We start from the raw sequence: 19,810 nt of genomic DNA, 5'->3' as shown, positions 1-19,810 counted from the left end.
TGACCTGGAGCTCGACCCCGTCAGTAAGTATCTACAGTCGGCATCGCTGCCCCACTTTGAGAAGACGGCACGACATAAGAACCCTCTTGTCGTGGCCGCTGGAAACTACATACCCGATCCTGTAGACCGAATGGTAAACCGTCGACGTCGCCCAAAGCACGTCATCACGGATCCTCCTGATCCATTAACGGTGCTTTTAGGCAATACAAGCACCGGTCACCGTCCTCGTCGAACCCGTCGCTTGCGATGAAGGGCTCGACGAGCGAATTAACCCACAGACACATCCCACTGAGTTTCTCGCCGGATCTTCTCAGTGGGTCGCGCTTCCGACCCGGTGGTAGATTCTGCGAAGCACTGCTCTTGCTAGGGCGGTGTTAGCAATTCTCCGGTTTGAGCCCCGTGAGCTCACCTACACAAGCTAGGGCAAGCTGAAATAGCCTCTCAAGGCTATCAGCATAGGTAGGAAAAAAAAAAAAAATTAATAAATATGTAGGTATAAATTTTAATAAAATTACATTACTTCATTAAAAAAAACACATCTTCATTTGTAGCAGAACTTATAGCTGGACTAGTATATTTGTACGTACTACTACTGAACTGATATATTAAGCTAACGCAAGATAATTGAATTCCGATGTTCAGACACCGTCTTTAGCGAATGAAAGCATCGTTTAAATTATATTGTACAATAAATCTTATATATATACAATAATAATAAAAAACAAAATTAATTATCGGTAGTTTTATTGAAAAATAGCTTGTATACAAATCCAGTGAACATGTGTTTTAATTGCTGTGCATTTTATATTCACATATAATAAACAAAAGCACAGTATGCGGCGCATACTTACGTATGTAAGAGTATGATTAACTTTTCATTTTAATGCGCATACAAAATTGCAAACAAAATAAAGAATGTAACGCTACCTGTTATCATACGTAACGAATTGAGAATACAGTTATGCATCGAAGAGATTCAACTGCATTCGCAATCATAATTTCTGAAGAATTTTTCACGTGACGAACCACTTGTTCATTTCAAGTGTGACCAACTGAATAACCAATAGGTTTTTTTTTCAGTACAATATTACTAAGTAATAATAATTGTTATTAAATATATATACGGCTTATCGAACAATATTACATTTGAATTTGGAATCTGTCATTTTTATATGATTGCTCATTGAGTTTTCTCATTTTGGCGCCAATACATTGTACAATATTTTGCGATATTAAAATGGAGTGGGGTGATAAAGAGAACCGAATCGCTGTGATTGCATTACACAAAGTAGGTATGGAGCCAAATGTAATTTTTAAAATTCTCCATACGCTTGGTATTATTAGTAAAATGTTTGTGTACCGGGCTATTAATAGGTGCAATGAGACCTCCTCTGTTTGTGACAGAAAAAGACCTGGCCGTCCACGTAGTATTCGTACGAAAAAGGTGGTCAAAGCAGTAAGGGAAAGGATTCGAAGAAATCCTGTCCGATTTGGGAATATATATACGACAAAGGGAAGATCTTCCACCGAGCGGGTGATATTGCTCGGTAGACCGACGGTCCGAATGTTGTTGTTCGGAACTTGTATATATGCGCTTTATCTTGAAAATGTCGTAAGCGAGATTCAGGCATTTGTCAATTATCTTGCGTTGTATGATGGCTACCCGCCACATCCGAAAGCAAAAGATTTTATCTCGGGTGATGAAAATAGCACCTAGAACCATGTCGCGTATTTTAAAAGATGACTTAAAACTTGCAGCCTATAAGAGACGTACTGGTCATTTCTTAACTGATAATTTAAAAGAGAATAGGGTGGTAAAATCGAAACAACTACTGAAGCGGTACGCAAAGGGAGGTCATAGAAAATTTTTGTTTACGGATGAGAAAATTTTTACAATTGAGCAACAAAATGACCGTATTTATGCTCAAAGCTCTAAGGAAGCTTCCCAGTTAGTCGACAGAGTGCAACGTGGGCACTATCCGACTTCAGTGATGGTTTGGTGGGGTATTAGCTATGAAGGAGGGACTGAGCCATACTTTTGTGAAAAAGGTATCAAAACATCGGCACAAGTGTATCAAGATACCATTCTTGAGAAGGTAGTGAAGCCCCTTAACAACACCATGTTCAATAATAAAGAATGGTCCTTCCAGTAAGACTCGGCGCCAGGTCATAAAGCTCGGTCTACGCAGTCTTGGTTGGAAACGAACGTTTCGGACTTCATCAGAGCTGAAGACTGGCCGTCGTCTAGTCCCGATCTTAATCCGCTGGATTATGATTTATGGTCAGTTTTAGAGAGTACGACTTGCTCTAAACGCCATGATAATTTGGAGTCCCTAAAAAAACCCGTACGATTGGCAGTGAAAAATTTTCCCATGGAAAGAGTGCGTGCTTCTATTGATAACTGGCCTCAACGTTTAAAGGACTGTATTGCAGCCAATGGAGACCATTTCGAATAAGCTTTATAAACTTTAAATTGTTTTATATTTATGTATTAAATTAACACATTGTAAAAGTAATAAATGTCATTTGCAATAGATTTTTTTTTTCCTTTGTCTCAGTATTTATGGCCAGACTAGGTATATTTTACATGTTTATTTTAAAACGCTTCTCACTTTAAAAAAACTTTTAAACAAGCTTTATTAGTGAATATTAGTGAATATGTGATACTTTAATGAAGATCGCTACGTTCAAAGACCGTGTAATTGTATTAGCTTTGAATAAATTTGATATGACAGTATCGGCTAGCCGCAGCTATCTCTAGATCTCGTCGTGACAGCCCAGTCGAGGGGAAACTGTCTCTTCGGGTATCTGATAACTAGGTTTAACAATATTCAATGAACGATATTACATTATTTTTATTTGATTAGAATCTGTTTTTAATGTTTATAAGTATAATAGTATAACATTTTGCTACAAACTTCGAAAAAACTACTAAACTAACTTATTCCCTTGAAGAAAGCTTTCGTTACATTGTGAATTTTGTAATGTATTTTTTTTAAATTTACCCTTAATGTCTGACCGTAAGGGCTTGATTTTACACTGGATAAGTGTCTGAAACGGTATTATTAGTGGTATTAGAGAAATAAATCGTATCCATGACGTAGACTTTTGAAATTAACCGTTTCAAATTGTAATTATTATTTTTTGATAATTCATAAAAAAAATATAATGTAGTAGATGAAAATTATTTTGAAATTCATTTTTATTTTGTGTGACATAGAATATAACGTACTTACTGTATGTATGTACGTTCTGATCGTACTTCTGAGAAAACAGGCGCGAATAATTGCGCGATAATGAGCAGCTCTGTTTTTGCAAATTTCATTATTTTCAATTTTTTTTATTTTTTATTGCTTAGATAGTTGGACGAGCTCACAGCCCACCTGGTGTTAAGTGGTTACTGGAGCCCATAGACATCTACAACGTAAATGCGCCACCCACCTTGAGATATAAGTTCTAAAGTCTCAGTATAGTTACCACGGCTACGCCACCCTTCAAACCGAAACGCATTACTGCTTCACGGTGTACGATCTGATCCTACTTCTGACAAAACAGGCGCGAATAATAGCGCGATAATAGATAATGACCAGCTCTGTGTTTGCAAATTTCATTATTTTCAATTTTAACGTTTAATTTTAAAACGAACACTTTTGTTCCATTGAAATGAATCTAAAATTTATAGTCCGATTCCCTAAACGTCCAACTCACAATAGCCATAGAAATAAAATACGTGCCATATCATAATTTTCCGAGTTGGTAATTGTTAAAAATTCTGTTATTAGTTATTTTTAATTTTCCGCAAGTATACGGTATGGAATGTTGTTTCATTCCAAATGATTGACCTAAATATATTGGATTCAATGTGTAGTATAAAGTTACGTCGAGTTCAAAGGAGGTGGGGAACTGGAATTAGTGCACCGCATTCTATTTTAGTGGGATACTATTTTAGTTGTTCAAATGTCGGCGTTTGACAGTGATTAGTTGGCATTTAATAGTGCAATTAAAAACAATAGTACTCTTTAGACTTTTACTACATCAGGCTAAAATACTTTGATTTTGATAGTCATTTTTCCAATCGCTAATCCAACATATCGACGCTTGAAAGGCAAACGTGACTAAGCGACAATAACTGCTTTGTACATACCTAACTTATAGGCAATAACCATTCGATACGCAAAAAATCTATATTTCTAGGTCTATTAAAATCATTTCAATCCTACAGCTAGATTGGTGAAATAGAAATTTTTTTCAGGTATTTCTACTTTAAATTGGTCTACTGTAAAGATCACGTATTGTTGCTTAGTCACGTTTGCCTTTCAAGCGTCGATATTTATCAAGTAACTAGCTTAATTACACATTTACCTACTTTTAAAAATAGCAATATCGTTGTCTATTTTTTTCCCGCTATCAATCTTTTCTTTGTTGTCCTAATTGAGTATTTAATCATTCTGCTTCCCCGAATCCTTTACCTTTGATGATTGGATAACCTAAATTTAATCTAAAAAGAGACGCGTAATCGTCCTTTGTGAATCCGTAAACGGATTATGAATATCAAATTTTGCCCGAGAAATGAAATACCTTGCATAGAAAATATATTTAAGATCTTTTAGTGAGGTTGTTTTATGAACTAGGCTTCATGCGTATACCTCACTTTAAGAATTACTATATGATGACCGAGCTTTGTTAGGCTTTTTTTTTTATAACGTCATCTTGTTGTGTCTTTAAAGCAGTAAAAATAGTATTATAATTCGCTAATAGATGGCAGGAAGAGTCATAAACTTGATTTGACTGAATAAAACAACATTTTCTGAAAATATATCGTAGCCAGATCGATTTATCGCCCCCGAAATCCCCTTTATACTAAATTTTATGAAAATCGTTGGAGCCGTTTCCGAGATTCAGATTATATATATATGTAAGATTCATATACGATCAAATAATAATAATTGGCCTACATATTTGTTTACGGAATGTCAGTGAATGTAACCTTTGTCATGCCAAACAACAAAGATATTGGTTAATTGCTCTTTTTTTTCGAGTGTTCCTTCATATTACGTATTCATATACTTAATTTTTTAATGAAGGGTGGCAGTCGAGTGGTCAACTGAGAGTTACCAGAAAACATAAAAACCACAATTTCTATTTCGCATGCTTTAAAGCTACGCTAATTAAAACATCCTATCACCAGTACAGATAATATGTGCGTTGAATGTATTAAAGCAGTTTAGATCTCTATAAACAAATTTCGATTTAAGGGTCAGTCTTCACTTGTATAGCTTCGCCTAATTTGCATTATGAATATTAAATTTTAATTTATGAAACATTATAATTTAAATGCGAAAGGGCAATGAAGTCAGCCTTCTGATCTCCCAAGCGAATGTAAATTCGGATTAAGTGTTTTAAAATGCACAAAAACCAAACACCTGTTGTTCTTGTGATTGGATTTGTTGTAATTATTTAATATTTTATTAACTCTAGTTATTTCAGTTCCGTTCAGTTATTTCGTTGATTTCCATAATTGATAATTTTATAGTGAATGTTGTGTTTAAAATTGAGGTAGGTTTGTTAAAAAAAATATTTTTTTTTTTCAAATGAAATTGTTGATGCGAAGAGTGATTGATTTTACGACTTTGACGATTATTTGACAGTTATTGATGTCAATTCAAGTCGATCATATGTCCTGTGCGTAATAAGTATGTAATGTATTCATAAAAAGTGCCGTTTTTTTATTATTATACGACGTTACAGAATTGAGACTTTGATCTCATATTCCAAAGTGGCCATTCAATAGCAATGGGGCCATGAGATGGTTGACGTATCTACAGTATTTTATGATTAGCAAATAATTTACCTGTTCGCAATTTCTGATCAGCTTTTGAATTAAATCAATAGGAGAATTAAATTAAATCAGGCAGTCCGATTAGGTAGGTCCAACTTTGAGAGAGAGGTCAGTAGACGGATCCAACTCGGCTGGGCAGCGTTCGGTAAACTGCACAACGTCTTCTCGTCCAAAATACCTCAGTGCCTTAAGACAAAGGCGTACAACCAATGTGTGTTACCAGTGATGACTTACGGCTCGGAGACGTGGTGCTTCACTAGGGATCTTTTTAGAAGGCTCAAATTCGCGCAGCGAGCTATGGAGAGGGCTATGCTCGGCATTTCTCTACGTGATCGAATCCGAAATGAGGAGATCCGTAGAAGAACGAAGGTTGCTGACATAGCCCGTAGAATTAGTGAACTGAAGTGGCAATGGGCCGGCCACATAGCACGAAGAGAGGACGGTCGATGGGGCAGAAAGATCCTGGAGTGGCGACCACGTACTGGCAAGCGCAGTGTGGGACGGCCACCTACTAGATGGACCGACGATCTAGTAAAAAGCGCTGGGTCTCGTTGGATGCAGGTGGCAATGGACCGGTCGCACTGGAAATCTATTGGAGAGGCCTATGTTCAGCAGTGGACGGCGATAGGCTGAAATGATGATGATGATGAATAGGAGAATAAACATTGAAAGATGTTCATGACTATTCGTTTTGGTTTTTTTTTCAAAGCTTCTTCTTTAACAACTTCACTAATCATAGATTATTATGTCCAGTACATCCAGCATCATGTCAACGCATAATGTATTATGATGCTGCGTCAATTACGAACGCACTTTTCATCATCACACGGTCCGCTGGACAAAATCACAGGTAGATGACTAACAAAGTAACAACAATGGCAGCTGGGTTGCTGTTGTAGTTTTCTAAAAACGTTTTATTAATGATTTTATTATTGAATACTAGCTAACCCGGCAGACTTCGTAGTGCCTCAATCGATAAATAAAAGACCTAAACTTTTGTATAAAATAAATTTAAAACAAACAAAAGGAATCCGTCCGACGTGGGACACATCAAAGGAAAAGCAAAATTGTTATTTTTATTTAATTCCGAGCATTTTCATATTTATCTACCTTTTAAACCTTCTCTGGTCTTCCACAAATAAATCAAGACCAAAATTAGCCAAATCGGTCCAGCCGTTCTCGAGTTTTAGCGAGACTAACGAACAGTAATTCATTTATATATATATACCTATATATAGATATTTACTTCCGTTTTGTATATCAAGTTATTAGTGTACATCACATAAAGCGATACTTAGTGGTGGTAGGGCCTCTTGTGAGTGCGCACGGGTAGGTACCACCACCCCGCCTATTTCTGCCGTGAAGCAGCAATGCGTTTCGGTTTGAAGGCTGTGTTAGCTGTTGTAATTATACTGAGACCTAAGAACTTATATCTCAAGGTGGGTGGCGCATTTACGTTGTAGATGTCTACGGGCTCCAGTGACCACTTAACACCGGGTGGGATGTGAGCTCGCCCACCCACCTAAGCAATAAAAAAAAGTTCGTTGTCGAAAATGAATATGCCTAATTGTATGTGATATATGATCTGTACTTCCACTGGAATTACAAATCAGGAATACTGTATTCCGAATATATTATTATTCATACTAGCCAAAGGTTTTAATGTCATTTCATATTACATTGATATATGACGAGTACAGCATTAAATCTCACGGGAAATCAAGGTAATTTGAACAGATGTCTCATTTTTATTTATGTGGGAATAAATGTTTATTTTGCTAAGAAATGATTGTGACCCAAGGGGACATTAATATTAGTACGACATGTACTTTATATAAGACTGAAAATTAAAGGATTTCTCCTTAGTAGTACTATTGTTTGGGGGTATACTACTTTGTCTCAGTCGTTTGAAAAGCTTATATCCAGCTGCCAATGATGATTGAAGCCAATTATACTTGAGTACTCAATTAATACTTATAGAAATTCCTCAAGTTCAAGCTGTAGCGCCGGAATAGGTGCTTTATTGAGTTCAAACTGCGAATCGGATTTCGACAAGTCTTATTTCAAAAGCTAAACTCAGAAGTTTGTGTATTGAGTATTGGATGATTCAGTTGTCAATCCTCGTTGTTGAGGTTGATAGCTCACTGAGTTTCTCGCCGGATCTTCTCAGCGGGTCGTGTTTCCGATCTGGGGTTAGATTCTGCGAAGCACTGCTCTTGCTAGGGTTAGTGTTAGCAACGTCGTCAGGTTTGAGCCCCGGGAGCTCACCTACTTGTAAGGTTACGCTGACATAGCATCCCAAGGCTATCAGCTTAAGTAAAGAGGTTGAAACGAGTCACGAAGTTGAACTTAAAATTAATGTATTCTCTCCCATTTTTACTAATGATCATAAGAAAGTTTGACTAACAAGTAAACGTACGAGAAAAAGTTCCAAAAATAGCTCAGCTCATGCCACTGCAACTGCGGATGGAGATTTATTTATAGATTTACAGAAACGCTTTCATCAAAATTCTAAACATAGAATATAAATTTGTGTAAGCAGTGGCATTTAATATTAAGAAAGATTCATTATATTTAGATTTATTTTCTTGTTAAACACCCATTTGTTAACAAAAGGTACATCAAATTATTGAAGATCGGATAGGTAAAGGAATCTTTGCTACTTATGAAGAATTCTATCATACGTATGAAAATCAAATGTAGCCGGCTAAATACTACGGAGGTAGGCAACCTATTTCTGCCAAGAAGCAAACTTCGCTTTCGATTTGCAGAGTGGTGTATCTGTTGTTCGAGTGAAATTGAGATATCTTCAATTATAATCGATAACAATGTCTGAAGGGACGCGGCGATAATCCCATTTTGATGCGCATGGATTTCTGTGATCGTCCTAAATTAGGCGTGTAATTTTTTTTTTTTCCGCAGTAGAAAATCGGCTTATCCCCACCCGCACGGCAGGTGGGGTATGTGGGAGTCGAACCTCACAATAAACTCCTGCCGCTCACAGCCGGCGCCCTACCCCGGACCGGGCGGGAACCCAGTCGGAGCTATTGATTGAGACGGCGGGACAGGGTTTACGCAGAGCACATTACATCCATACCGCCGTCCCCTAGACGCCGGACCGGCGGCCGCCAGCAACATGACCGCCGGTTCCCTCGGTCGACGGGCCAAGAGCCCGATTGATAGCGCCGCGCTACACCTTCCCCCGGAGCGGTCGGGGGAACGCGACCTACCACGCCGCCCCACGCCTAGGTTCCTCCCCGCACAAAGCGGGTGGAGCCCGAAGCCCTTAGGGGGACGGGTTACGGACGGGACCCCGGTCCCGACCCCCTGCTCGGCGGCGGCGGGTTTCTGCGTAGTGAGGAGAGCTTTGCCTCACTCGCCCCGCCGCCTCCTTCTGCGAGATGGTGCACTCGCAGAAGTCGAGCATAGCCTTCCAAGACTCGTCGCCGCCAAGCATCGATGCCACGACGCCATGGCAGCGACAAGTCTGGTCCTATCTTTGTCATGGACACTTTTTGCGTAAAGTGAAAAGAAATTGTGTTTTTTTTTAGATATTTATAAACATGATGAAAATCTATCTTAAACAATTTGTAATGTTTTGAATAAAATAATATATAATCTTTTTTATTCTTTATTAGAGCCTAAGAATACTTATTATTTATTCGTAGATTAGAGCCATAGACCTATTAGGTTAAGTCGGTTAAATAATATATAATATGAAATATTTTATTTAACGTATTTTAAATATTATTTGAAAGCTAGATAAATCATAATAAAATTTCCGCTTGACTTATTAAACCTTCGTACGACTCTTGCTTCGCGTCACGGAAGCTGATTTTGCTTAATTAATAATAATCGATACATATTTTTTTTGGTCTAAAATAATTCGAAGATTTACCGTAGCGTTTCCTAGGATCGATACTTTTTGGTAGAGCTGGGTATAATGACGATTGATGAAAAATGTACTTATATTTCTGAATTTATATTAAATTGTGTTTAGTGTATTGATAATAATAAAATTACGGTTTTTAGATTACTTAAAATTATGAATACTGTATTCTAGTTGTTTTTAATGTCTAGAATGTAGATGAGCATCCGGCACGGTTGATGTCAGGATCCATTAAAAGTGCTTTTATGTACCACAGGCACCGGTCACCGTTCTCGCCGAACCTGTCGCTTGCGACGAAGGGCTTGACGAGCGAATTAACCCACAGACACAGCCCCCTGAGTTTCTCGTCGGATCTTCTCAGTGGGTCGCGTTTCCGATCCGATGGTAGATTTTGCGAAGCACTGCTCTTGCTGGGGCCAGTGTTAGCAGCACTCCGGTTTGAGCCCCGTGAGCTCACCTACACGTTAGGGTGAAAGCTGAAATAGCCTCTCAAAGCTATCAGCTTAGGTAGGAAAAAAGGAAACGGTTGATGATATATCCTTACCGTTGTTGATGGACTAGACCAAGAGCTCAGCCAAGCCGCTGTTTTCAATTGATTCTTTTCAAAACTTATTTAAACACCGACATGTCATGACATTCGGAAAGTATACATTAGTTTAGCACTTTCATTTCAGTATTACGAAAAGAAACGTCTTTGGCGGTTTTCATAATTTGTACAAGCGATAAAGCCCTTCGACTGTTTAATGTCGCAGTTTATTGATTTTAGAAATAAAACGATTTCCGCGAGCTCGTAAATTGTAAGTGTATGTGTGTAAGAACGGAACGCGGAAAGTCGTAAAATTAATAAGGTTAAATGAGAGATTATACCGTAAAAGAGTTTGAAAAGAATGAAAATTAAAAAAAAATACTCATAGGAACGTTGTCAATCAGAATAAGCGTCCATTTTATTATTATTCTCAATTTTCCTACAGTAATTATGTGTTATCATGAAATCACAATCATTTGAAATGTATATGAATTGTTTTTTAAAATTTATAATATGGTTGGTATGTATTAAAAGATCCGAAATTGCATTACAACAAAGACTACGTTTCAGTACGATGACGTGGGAATCAATTTATTAAAGTAAACAAACAGAGGTTCGCACAGATGAGTTCTGTTTATTTAGAGATTGAGGTGTGAATACAGCGTGTGTAATTTTCGCACATTAATTCCTACATGATGTTTGTAAATATTTTTTAATTGTGGGCCTATGCCTCTTCTGTTCTTTTGTAAGCCGGATGAAAGATTGATTGTGGTGGGCAAGGTAGAAGGGAAAAGACCCGCCGGCCGGCCACCATACAGTTGGTCGGATCAGATAACTGCGCTCACTGGACTCTCTGTTGCGAACGCCCTGAGAGAAGCCGAAAACCGAAGCAAATGGAAGCTGAGGGTACAAAGAGCCACGAAGGGCTTTCAAGGACACGACCTTCAGCAATGAAGTATTCGACTAAGAAGAAGAAGAAGCCGGATGGTGTTTTTTTACCCATATACAAGATTAGCAGACTAGGCGACATAGAAATCATTAGACAAAACGAGAATATCACCATCATATTTAGTGACGATCGAAGAGTCAATTGCAACTGCTGGTCCTTTGAATTAGTTATTCAATAGCTACTTCTCGACAAAAATGTTCACACTCACAATATGCTCAAAATATTAATGAACGTTTGTAATTTTTATGCATTATGTTTCTTCTTTGTGGAAGTGGTGCGTATTAGATACTTATTTGTTTACAAAAGTAGGTTCCACAGGTTTTCAACCTTTACACTGATGAAACACTCACTCACTCGGTGTACACGATACAGAGATTTGCCTTTTAGTTAGGGAAGGATCAAAAGAAATGAATTACATTCTATTCCACAACGTAAAATTTTAAACTCAATTCATTAATTATTATATATGGTTTTTAAGTTACCTAGTTTAATTAGATGATGTTTCATCTCATTAACAAAATAAAAAAGTGTTGAATCTGGACATACCTGAAACTACTGCACGGATGGATGACCCAATGTCCCGCCGCCTTCTGTCTGATGCGCTCCTTCATAAGTGCCTTCTTTGAGCCGAATAGTTTCATCGCGAGTTTGTTGTCGGTGGGCTGGAAGAGGGCTTGCAACTGGTTCCGCAGGAAGCCCTGCTTTGCGTCCGGTGCCGGTGGTGCTGGTTCCACTGGCGTTCCGTACAAGGACACATCGTCCAGGCCACCGAAGTGTACTTTGCCGGTGCCGCTGCCCTGCTTCAGCGACATATCGGCGTCGCCTGCAAACAAATTATTATAAGACACTTTATTGGTAAGTTCTGTTCGGCTGTTAATAAAGATAGTCCCGAACAGCAGGGGTTCTCAAACTTATTTTGTCTACTGCCCACTTTGATAATAAGTTATTTTTTAGCGCCCCCATTTTTCCACCTACCTAAAAACTACTGAGAGCTCAGTTCGTGTCTAAGAAACCTAGATGAAGTTACAAATCCTAAGCCTAAACAACAGGCACATTTTTTTCTGGGTCTCTTATCGCCCCCCCTTAGGCCTGCAGCGCCCACAAGGGGGCGTTATCGCCCACTTTGGGAAAGGCTGCCGTAGAGGAATCCCCCTCGGAGCATCCGTAAAAAGTACAGATAGAACTGGAGTTCCACCGTATACAGTGGGTATACCCAGAGGTTCCAAATGATCCGTGATTTCCGCTGAGAAGACCCGGCGAGAAACTCAGTCCCTAAGCCTGCTCCTAGAGCTGAAGGCGTCTAGTGCAAAGGTTATTGGATCTGATGGATCCGTAAGGACGTGTGGTAAAAAAAAAACTTAGTTGCTGTTTTACACTAGGAAAGTAATAATGCTCTTGTCTAGTGTAATCATAAGTCATAAGGTTTGTCACTCCGTTCATAATTACACATGATTGTATAGTAATTTTATTGTATTTAAAAAATCGAATATAGGCAAATGAATATACTAAACTAAGTACAAGACAAGACAGTTTCCGGTTCCGTCGGATAAGGCTTTACAGTGTCGTTTCCTACACTAGTGTCTAGTCACGTTAATAAATTCTAATAAACGCCGTGTAGCTTCCGGTAACACGATCGTAATTCGGATTAATTTTATATCGATTTAATATCGTACACAAAGATAATCGTTTTGTTTTTGAATTCAATTAATGTTATTAAGTTTGTTGACATGAGATTGAATTATGTATATCATTACCATTATACGTTCTCGTTGATTTTTATAATTAATAATAAAACTTATAATGTTGTTTTTAAATGGTTCTAAGCAATTAGCGATATAACATTCAAGTGTTATTGATAGCAACAGTAATTCTGTTTCTGTTTGTTTCATAAAACAATGTAGGCGATAATTTTCCATCATCGTTCGATACTTCCATTAAGCCACTAGCCAGGAAAACAAAACATTTTACCTAGAAAACTACTAAAATATGTGTTTAACGAGGAATGTTTTTACTTTTATTAAAGCTTTGTTTAAGCTGAATAGTTTATAAGCGATTTTTGGTGTATGTGACACGTTTTAACTATTCTCTCTCTCTCTCTCTCTTCGATCGGTTCCTCACTGCTGAGGATCGTGACTCCGTCCGATTTCGTCAACCAACTGTCTCCATCGATCCCGCTCTGCAGCCCGGTGGAGTGCGTCGCTGATAGGTATCCCCAGTTCCTCCGCTATTTGGCCCGACCATCGTTTGGGACCTCTACCCCTAGGCCTTTCTCCCTCTATTTTACCGGTCACCACAAGGCGTTCCAAATTGCTGGTATCCCTACGTGCAACATGACCAAAATACCGCAATATTCACTTCTTTAACTATTCACCCGATGAGAATGCTTCGAATCGGTCTGTAGTCCAAATGCATAGGTTTTGCTTCTCAACTACATAAATATATTCAAATCTGATATCCTTGCCTCCAGTATATCTTTCATGCTTGCCGAGACCAGTTTGTGAAGGCAACAACTTTTCTGACGTAAGCCCAAAGGTGAAGCTTGTGCAATCATTATTTTTCGATATTACATACATTCGTAGAGTTTTGCACGGCTTAATATGTTTAGTTTCAAACTTCAAATACAGATACTACGTCGCATTCCTTCTTACGTTTAAGTTGTTAATCTGTAACCTTGTCTATATGTATAAAAATTAATTGTTGTTCGTTAGTTTCGCTAAAAGTCAAGAACGGCTGGACCGATTTGGCTAATTTTGGTCTTGAATTATTTGTGGAAGTCCAGAGAAGGTTTAAAAGGTGAATCAATATGAAAATGCTCGGAATTATATAAAAACAAACAATTTTGTTTTTCCTTTGATGTGTCCCCCGTCGCCGCGTCGGACGCATTCTTTTGTTTGTTTTAAGTTTATTTTATACAAAAGTTTAGGTCTTTTATTTATCGATTGAGGCACTACGAAGTCTGCCGGGTCAGCTATAAAATAAACTGGTAATATTTCGCAAATCAACCTCGATAAATTGTGCTTATTTTGTGTGTGTACACGAAGGATATAACCTGCACCTTCGCTACACATACGTTCACATTCATTGAGTGCTTCGGAAGCGACGTTGGTCGGGGTGTGAAGCCATTTTAATGCACTCGAGGAACACGTGAGCAGCTGTTTCATATGCATTTTGGCCCGTACAGACGACTGTTGGTGTTCTGACCAAATCTTTGCCATATTAACTGTGTAAGCAGGACTTATCGGGCGGATGTAGACCCAGCATTAAATGTCCGATATGCGAATAAACTTTCTTCGGGCATGTGTCGCGACGGAGTGACGACTCAGTTGACCGCCTTGTAGTGCAGGGCATGATAGAGGGTACAAGACAGCGCGGCAGATCAACGTTACGATGGACCGACCAAATAAAGGCAGCTCTAAAGGGTCCCGTTAACGAGTGCACAAGAGGGGCCGGGGTGCGCGAGGAATGGCAACGTCTGGTGAAGCGTCTGTAGTCGTCGTGGCCTAAAGGATAAGACGTCCGGTGCATGCGTATCGAACGATGCAACGTGGTTCGAGTCCCGCAGGCGGGTAGCAATTTCTCTAATGAAATACGTACTTAACAAATGTTCGCGATTGACTTCCACGGTGAAGTAATAACATCGTGTAATAAAAATCAAACCCGCAAAATTATAATTTGCGTAATTACTGGTGGTAGGACCTTGTGAGTCCGCACGGATACATACCACCACCCAGCCTCTTTCTGCCTCTGAACTTATATCTCAAGGTGTGTGGCGCATTTACGTTATAGATGTCTATGGGCTTCAGTAACCACTTAACACCAGGTGGGCTGTGAGCTCGTCCACCCATCAAAGAAGAGAAAAAAAAAGCGCACCACCACCCGAAGTGATGATCACGACCACTGTGCCAAGAGGGCATACGACCGAGAAGAATGCCAATAAAACAACTACCCAAATTATACAATGTGCAGTTTTCTATTCACATGCTCCGACCAGGTCTCAGGGTCAGGAATACAATGGTTCAGTATCAATAGCCGTCGAGGTTTATACTGAATGCCTCGAGGCGATCAAAATGTTATTGTTCTCACATTCGCTTGCATCGAAATCGGTCTCAAAACATTATACGACGAGAGAATGAACAAACACAGGATACGTATTTGCAATGAAATTCGTTTATTGAACGTGATTTATGAGTTACCATTAAAATTTTTCGTAACGCGTAACCGGTTAGCAGAATCTGAATTCGGCCTGCAGTAACCGACCGACCCTGTGGCCTTTTGGAAAGTTTTTTTTTTATTGCTTAGATGGGTGGACGAGCTCACAGCCCACCTGGTGTTAAGTGGTTACTGGAGCCCATAGACATCTACAACGTAAATGCGCCACCCACCTTGAGATATAAGTTCTAAGGTCTCAAGCATCGTTACAACGGCTGCCCCGCCCTTCAAACCGAAACGCATTACTGCTTCACGCAGAAATAGGCAGGGTGGTGGTACCTACGCGTGCGGACTTACCAGAGGTCCTACCACCAGTAATTACGCAAATTATAATTTTGCGGGTTTGATTTCTATTACACGATGTTATTCCTTCACCGTGGAAGTCAATCGTGAACGTTTGTTGAGTACGTATTTATTAGAAAAATTGGTAACCGCCTGCGGGATTCGAACACTGGTGCATCGCTCAACACGAATGCACCGGACGTCTTAATCCTTTAGACCACGACGACTTCAAAAGAAAAATTAAAATAAAAAACTATTTTTTGGTATCATTTAATTGACATTGAAATTTTACAAATTATTAAACTAGTCGAGTCGAATGAGTACGCTGAAGGATATAAAACAAAAGTCTGCATTGGAAAATCAACACACGTCAACTATAGAACGTAAACATTATCTCGGTATAGTCTAGAAGCATTCGTACGAATGGTGATGTTGAAAGTCTGAGCATAATTCGTTCGAGCGTGTTAACAAGTTGACGGCACGAACATGTTGGACGCTCATTACAGCTGATAAAACAGACGATTAAACAATGAGCCAATGGCACTTCATTGATTCAAGTGGCGGCTACAGCGTTACTAGATACCGCCAATGATGTTGGCGACATGGCGAGTTCTTATACCTAAATACGTAAAGCTGGTATTACGAAGACTTTAAGGGAAGCGATTTTGTCAACAAACTAATTCAGGGAATACAATTTTTAGAATATAATGAAAGTCCGTTTTTAATAAAAACTTCACTTTTGTGATTTATAAGATATGCATTAAGGTTTCTGATTTCGCTTTCAGATCGGAATCAATATCTTTGTTAAAGATATTTGGTATACGGATTTCTGTGTATACTTTTTCCGATATTATATTATGAGCGTAACCAATTAATACAGAAGAGAATCCTTTTTTGGCGCCATTGAAAGTGAAAGTTTCGTTTTGTTATTCTGAAAATAACAAAAATTTTCAGATTAACTTTTTTATTTGCCCATCAAGTTTACAAGTGGCTATGATGGAATCGACATTCAGGAAATAGATTTAAAGCCGCTGTGTATACAATTGAAAATAGCTTTTAATTTCTTGAGCAGATTTGTGATTTTTCAAAAAAATATGGTCATAGGCCATGTCTAATCCTATACTAAGACAATGACCTATAAAAAATATGCTTTCTAATCAACAAAAGAAAACAAAACAGATTTAAAATCGTATACAAAAGAACACTAAAATGAATGTTTAAATTATAATGATTGGCAAAACTATTCGGTGTTCAATAAATTTAGGGTAAAATTTCCACTGATCTGTAACATTAATTACTATTACGTTTATTGCATTCGTTTAGTTCTGTTGACCTTGAAATCGACGGTGTGCACGTCACGAGACTTGGCCACGTGAGTCCCCCTTGTGTCACGGAGTACCAACTTCAAGCGCTACATTCTTCTATTAGCCATCGCAACAATTAAGACTTTTGTAATTTTAATCGTAGCATTTCATCAACAAGGCGCTTGTCGTATTATTGCAACGTTGGTACACGTTTGTCACGTGTATAAAATATTCTTCAGGGTTAAGCTTGCAAATAAATAATATGTTTCTTATCTGTATTAAAGCACGGCACAATTTTGTTCCGTTTCTTCTGTCAATACACTCAAGTTTCGGAGAGCAGATGTGTTTCGAAACAAGGCGGACGGTCTGTATGTCAGAATCGTTTCTGTTTTAAATAGCCTCGTTTTTTTTTTGCGATTTTATGACCTGTTATTAAATAGCCTCAAATTTGCTTTTACGCCATTCTACACTTTTGTATCTTATTTCAATATATTTTTTACGTTCGGTTAGTCGTGGTAATGATCATTTATTTTTTAATATGACATTCGAACGTTTATTTTCAAACACGACCGCTGGAGTATTATTGAGGCGAAACGTTTATGATTCGAGTAATATAAACAACATAAAATAAATCGATACTCTTTTAATAGACGTCTGACATAAACGCTTTATTTCCTTTTAAAGCATTTGTGTCTGAACAGATTTTCAATAGAAGCTATTATACATTGTTAGTCTTACCTTTAGGCATTTCGCTCATAAAACAAATCTCCCGTTATCAAAGTCTCTGTTAGTGATTAGTGGTGGACATAATCTCCGCTACGTAACATGCGGTTTACTTATAAGCACATCACGTAAAACACGAATCAAAGCACACGACGCTGACAATAGCACAATAAACTAGTATTCAACATCTAGTTAATGCACTGTAATATTCAACACTTACGGCACTTTATATATTAATCACTAGTGATTATTGAAAAAAAAAAAAAAAAACTTTTTATTTGGCCACTGAAGATCTGCAAATAATTAATTCCCATTGTAACGTATACTTGAATAAAGTTTATATGTTCATACATTCATATGAACTAATACTATTGTTGTGAGATTTGACGCTTTCGAATGTTGACTATATATGTATACTTTATTTTATGAATGAATGGTAACGGTTTTTATTATATCAATGGAAACATGTTTAGGTACACTTTAAAATGATATAGCAAACGAAAAAAGAAATCTAACGGGCAATGACCACAACGTATAAACGTTTACAAGCGCGAATTGAGCCGAACTTTTGTCGCCTTCTTCATTGTATCCGGTTAAGATAATATAGTTTCCCGGAGCTCAGTTAAGGTGCAATTTGACAGGCATAAGTGCAAATTGTATCTCAGAATAGAATTGAAGACGTCCCCGGCAATTACCGGCCAATTGAGACAAAAGGATAATGTTTGGTCGCCGTGTCAAGGTTGGTGCGTTTCATTCTAACAATTGGAAAAAATAAAAATTGACACGCGAGATTTATTTGTTATTATTTTACATATAATAATTACTGTAATCAAATTATTTGGAAAACCGTTTTAGGGTCCGGTACGCGCATTCAATGCGACAAGTACATTTTCAATTCGACAGCCTATTTAACGGTCAACTTAGAAACAAAACAATATATTTTTATGAGTTGAGCTGTAGAGAGAGAGAGAGAGAGAGAGAGAGCACTTTATTGCACACCAAAACACAAGTTACATTCAAAAAACAATCAAAAAAAGCAGATACATTTGTACAATAGGCGGTCTTATCGCTAAAAGCGGCTTATTTACAGAAATTCTAGAAAATATAAAAATATAGCAGGTATGTTGCGGTGTACATTATATATATATATGCGGATAGTACATTATATAGAACATATATACATACAATAAACAAAATATATACCGTTTACATATAATATGAAATATTTACCAATATTTATATACCAATATACATACTTATATACAATAAATACTAATATACTTACATAATTACATTGAGGTTAATGTGGATAATACAGACTAAAATTAGAATTAAGATTAAGATAAACTGAGAATAATCTCAGTAAGTAAATAAATCTTCAATAAAAAATTGTTGCTACAAAACAAAACAATAGTGTTAGACTCGAATTTTTAAGTTTATGAAAATCTTGTTCTAAGTTATAAATCAAAATAATAACTATTTTTTAGAACGTATTACGTGAATAAAACAAATAAAGTATATATAAATATAATAATTCAGTTAAACCCCTTAATAAAATAACTTATTAACATCACAGTAGTTTGAATTTCAAGTGGATATTTCGGTGTATACAATATCATATGATTTGTATTAAAATATACGATTTTATTGAATCAGAAACGAGTGCTTTATGAATCATTTACAAAATATGACGAACATCGAATTATCAAATTATCCTATCTGGATACAGTGTATTTAATGACATGGCCATTGCAATTTCTGTATTATTATTCGAATCGACGCTGTGGTATATTACCTATATTATTGTTGTGGCGGCACATACATAATTACAATAATTTCCATAATAATGGTGTTGCTCTGAAACAGATTAGAGTATCGGCTGTTTAATTTAGTTGTGTTTTGTGAATGATGAATTTACATTCACAATTATCTCCAAATTGTTTACTTTATGATAGGCACATAAGAAACTAACAGCTAACACTATTTTAATGAAAGGTAATTATTAAATCTATTATCTATCTATCTAGTATTATAAAAATCTAAGTATTATAAAATCACACCAATTCAATTTGACGAATACGTCCATTTA

The 19,810-nt window shown here is 37.4% G+C and overlaps 1 protein-coding gene across 29 annotated transcripts in view; it reads right to left on the bottom strand.

The window, feature by feature from the left end:
* Ih (hyperpolarization activated cyclic nucleotide gated potassium channel Ih) overlaps window positions 1-19,810 on the bottom strand; it is a 265,759-nt gene that overhangs the window by 32,204 nt on the left and 213,745 nt on the right. For 21 of the 29 annotated variants that reach the window (XM_089735588.1, XM_089735592.1, XM_089735590.1 and 18 more), the window contains one exon: window positions 11,750-12,026. In XM_089735588.1, coding sequence (XP_089591714.1) covers window positions 11,750-12,026 — 277 coding nt within the window. Of the gene's footprint in view, window positions 1-11,749; window positions 12,027-17,736; window positions 18,015-19,810 lie in introns of all 29 variants that reach the window. The other 8 variants (XM_089735613.1, XM_089735611.1, XM_089735600.1 and 5 more) reach the window with 1 other exon arrangement.

The sequence above is a fragment of the Bombyx mandarina genome, chromosome 19 (genome assembly GCF_030267445.1).
Source record: "Bombyx mandarina strain Sakado chromosome 19, ASM3026744v2".
NCBI lineage: Eukaryota > Metazoa > Arthropoda > Insecta > Lepidoptera > Bombycidae > Bombyx > Bombyx mandarina.
The sequence above is the reverse complement of the archived record's forward strand: the minus strand, read 5'-3'. Positions and strand labels throughout refer to the sequence as shown.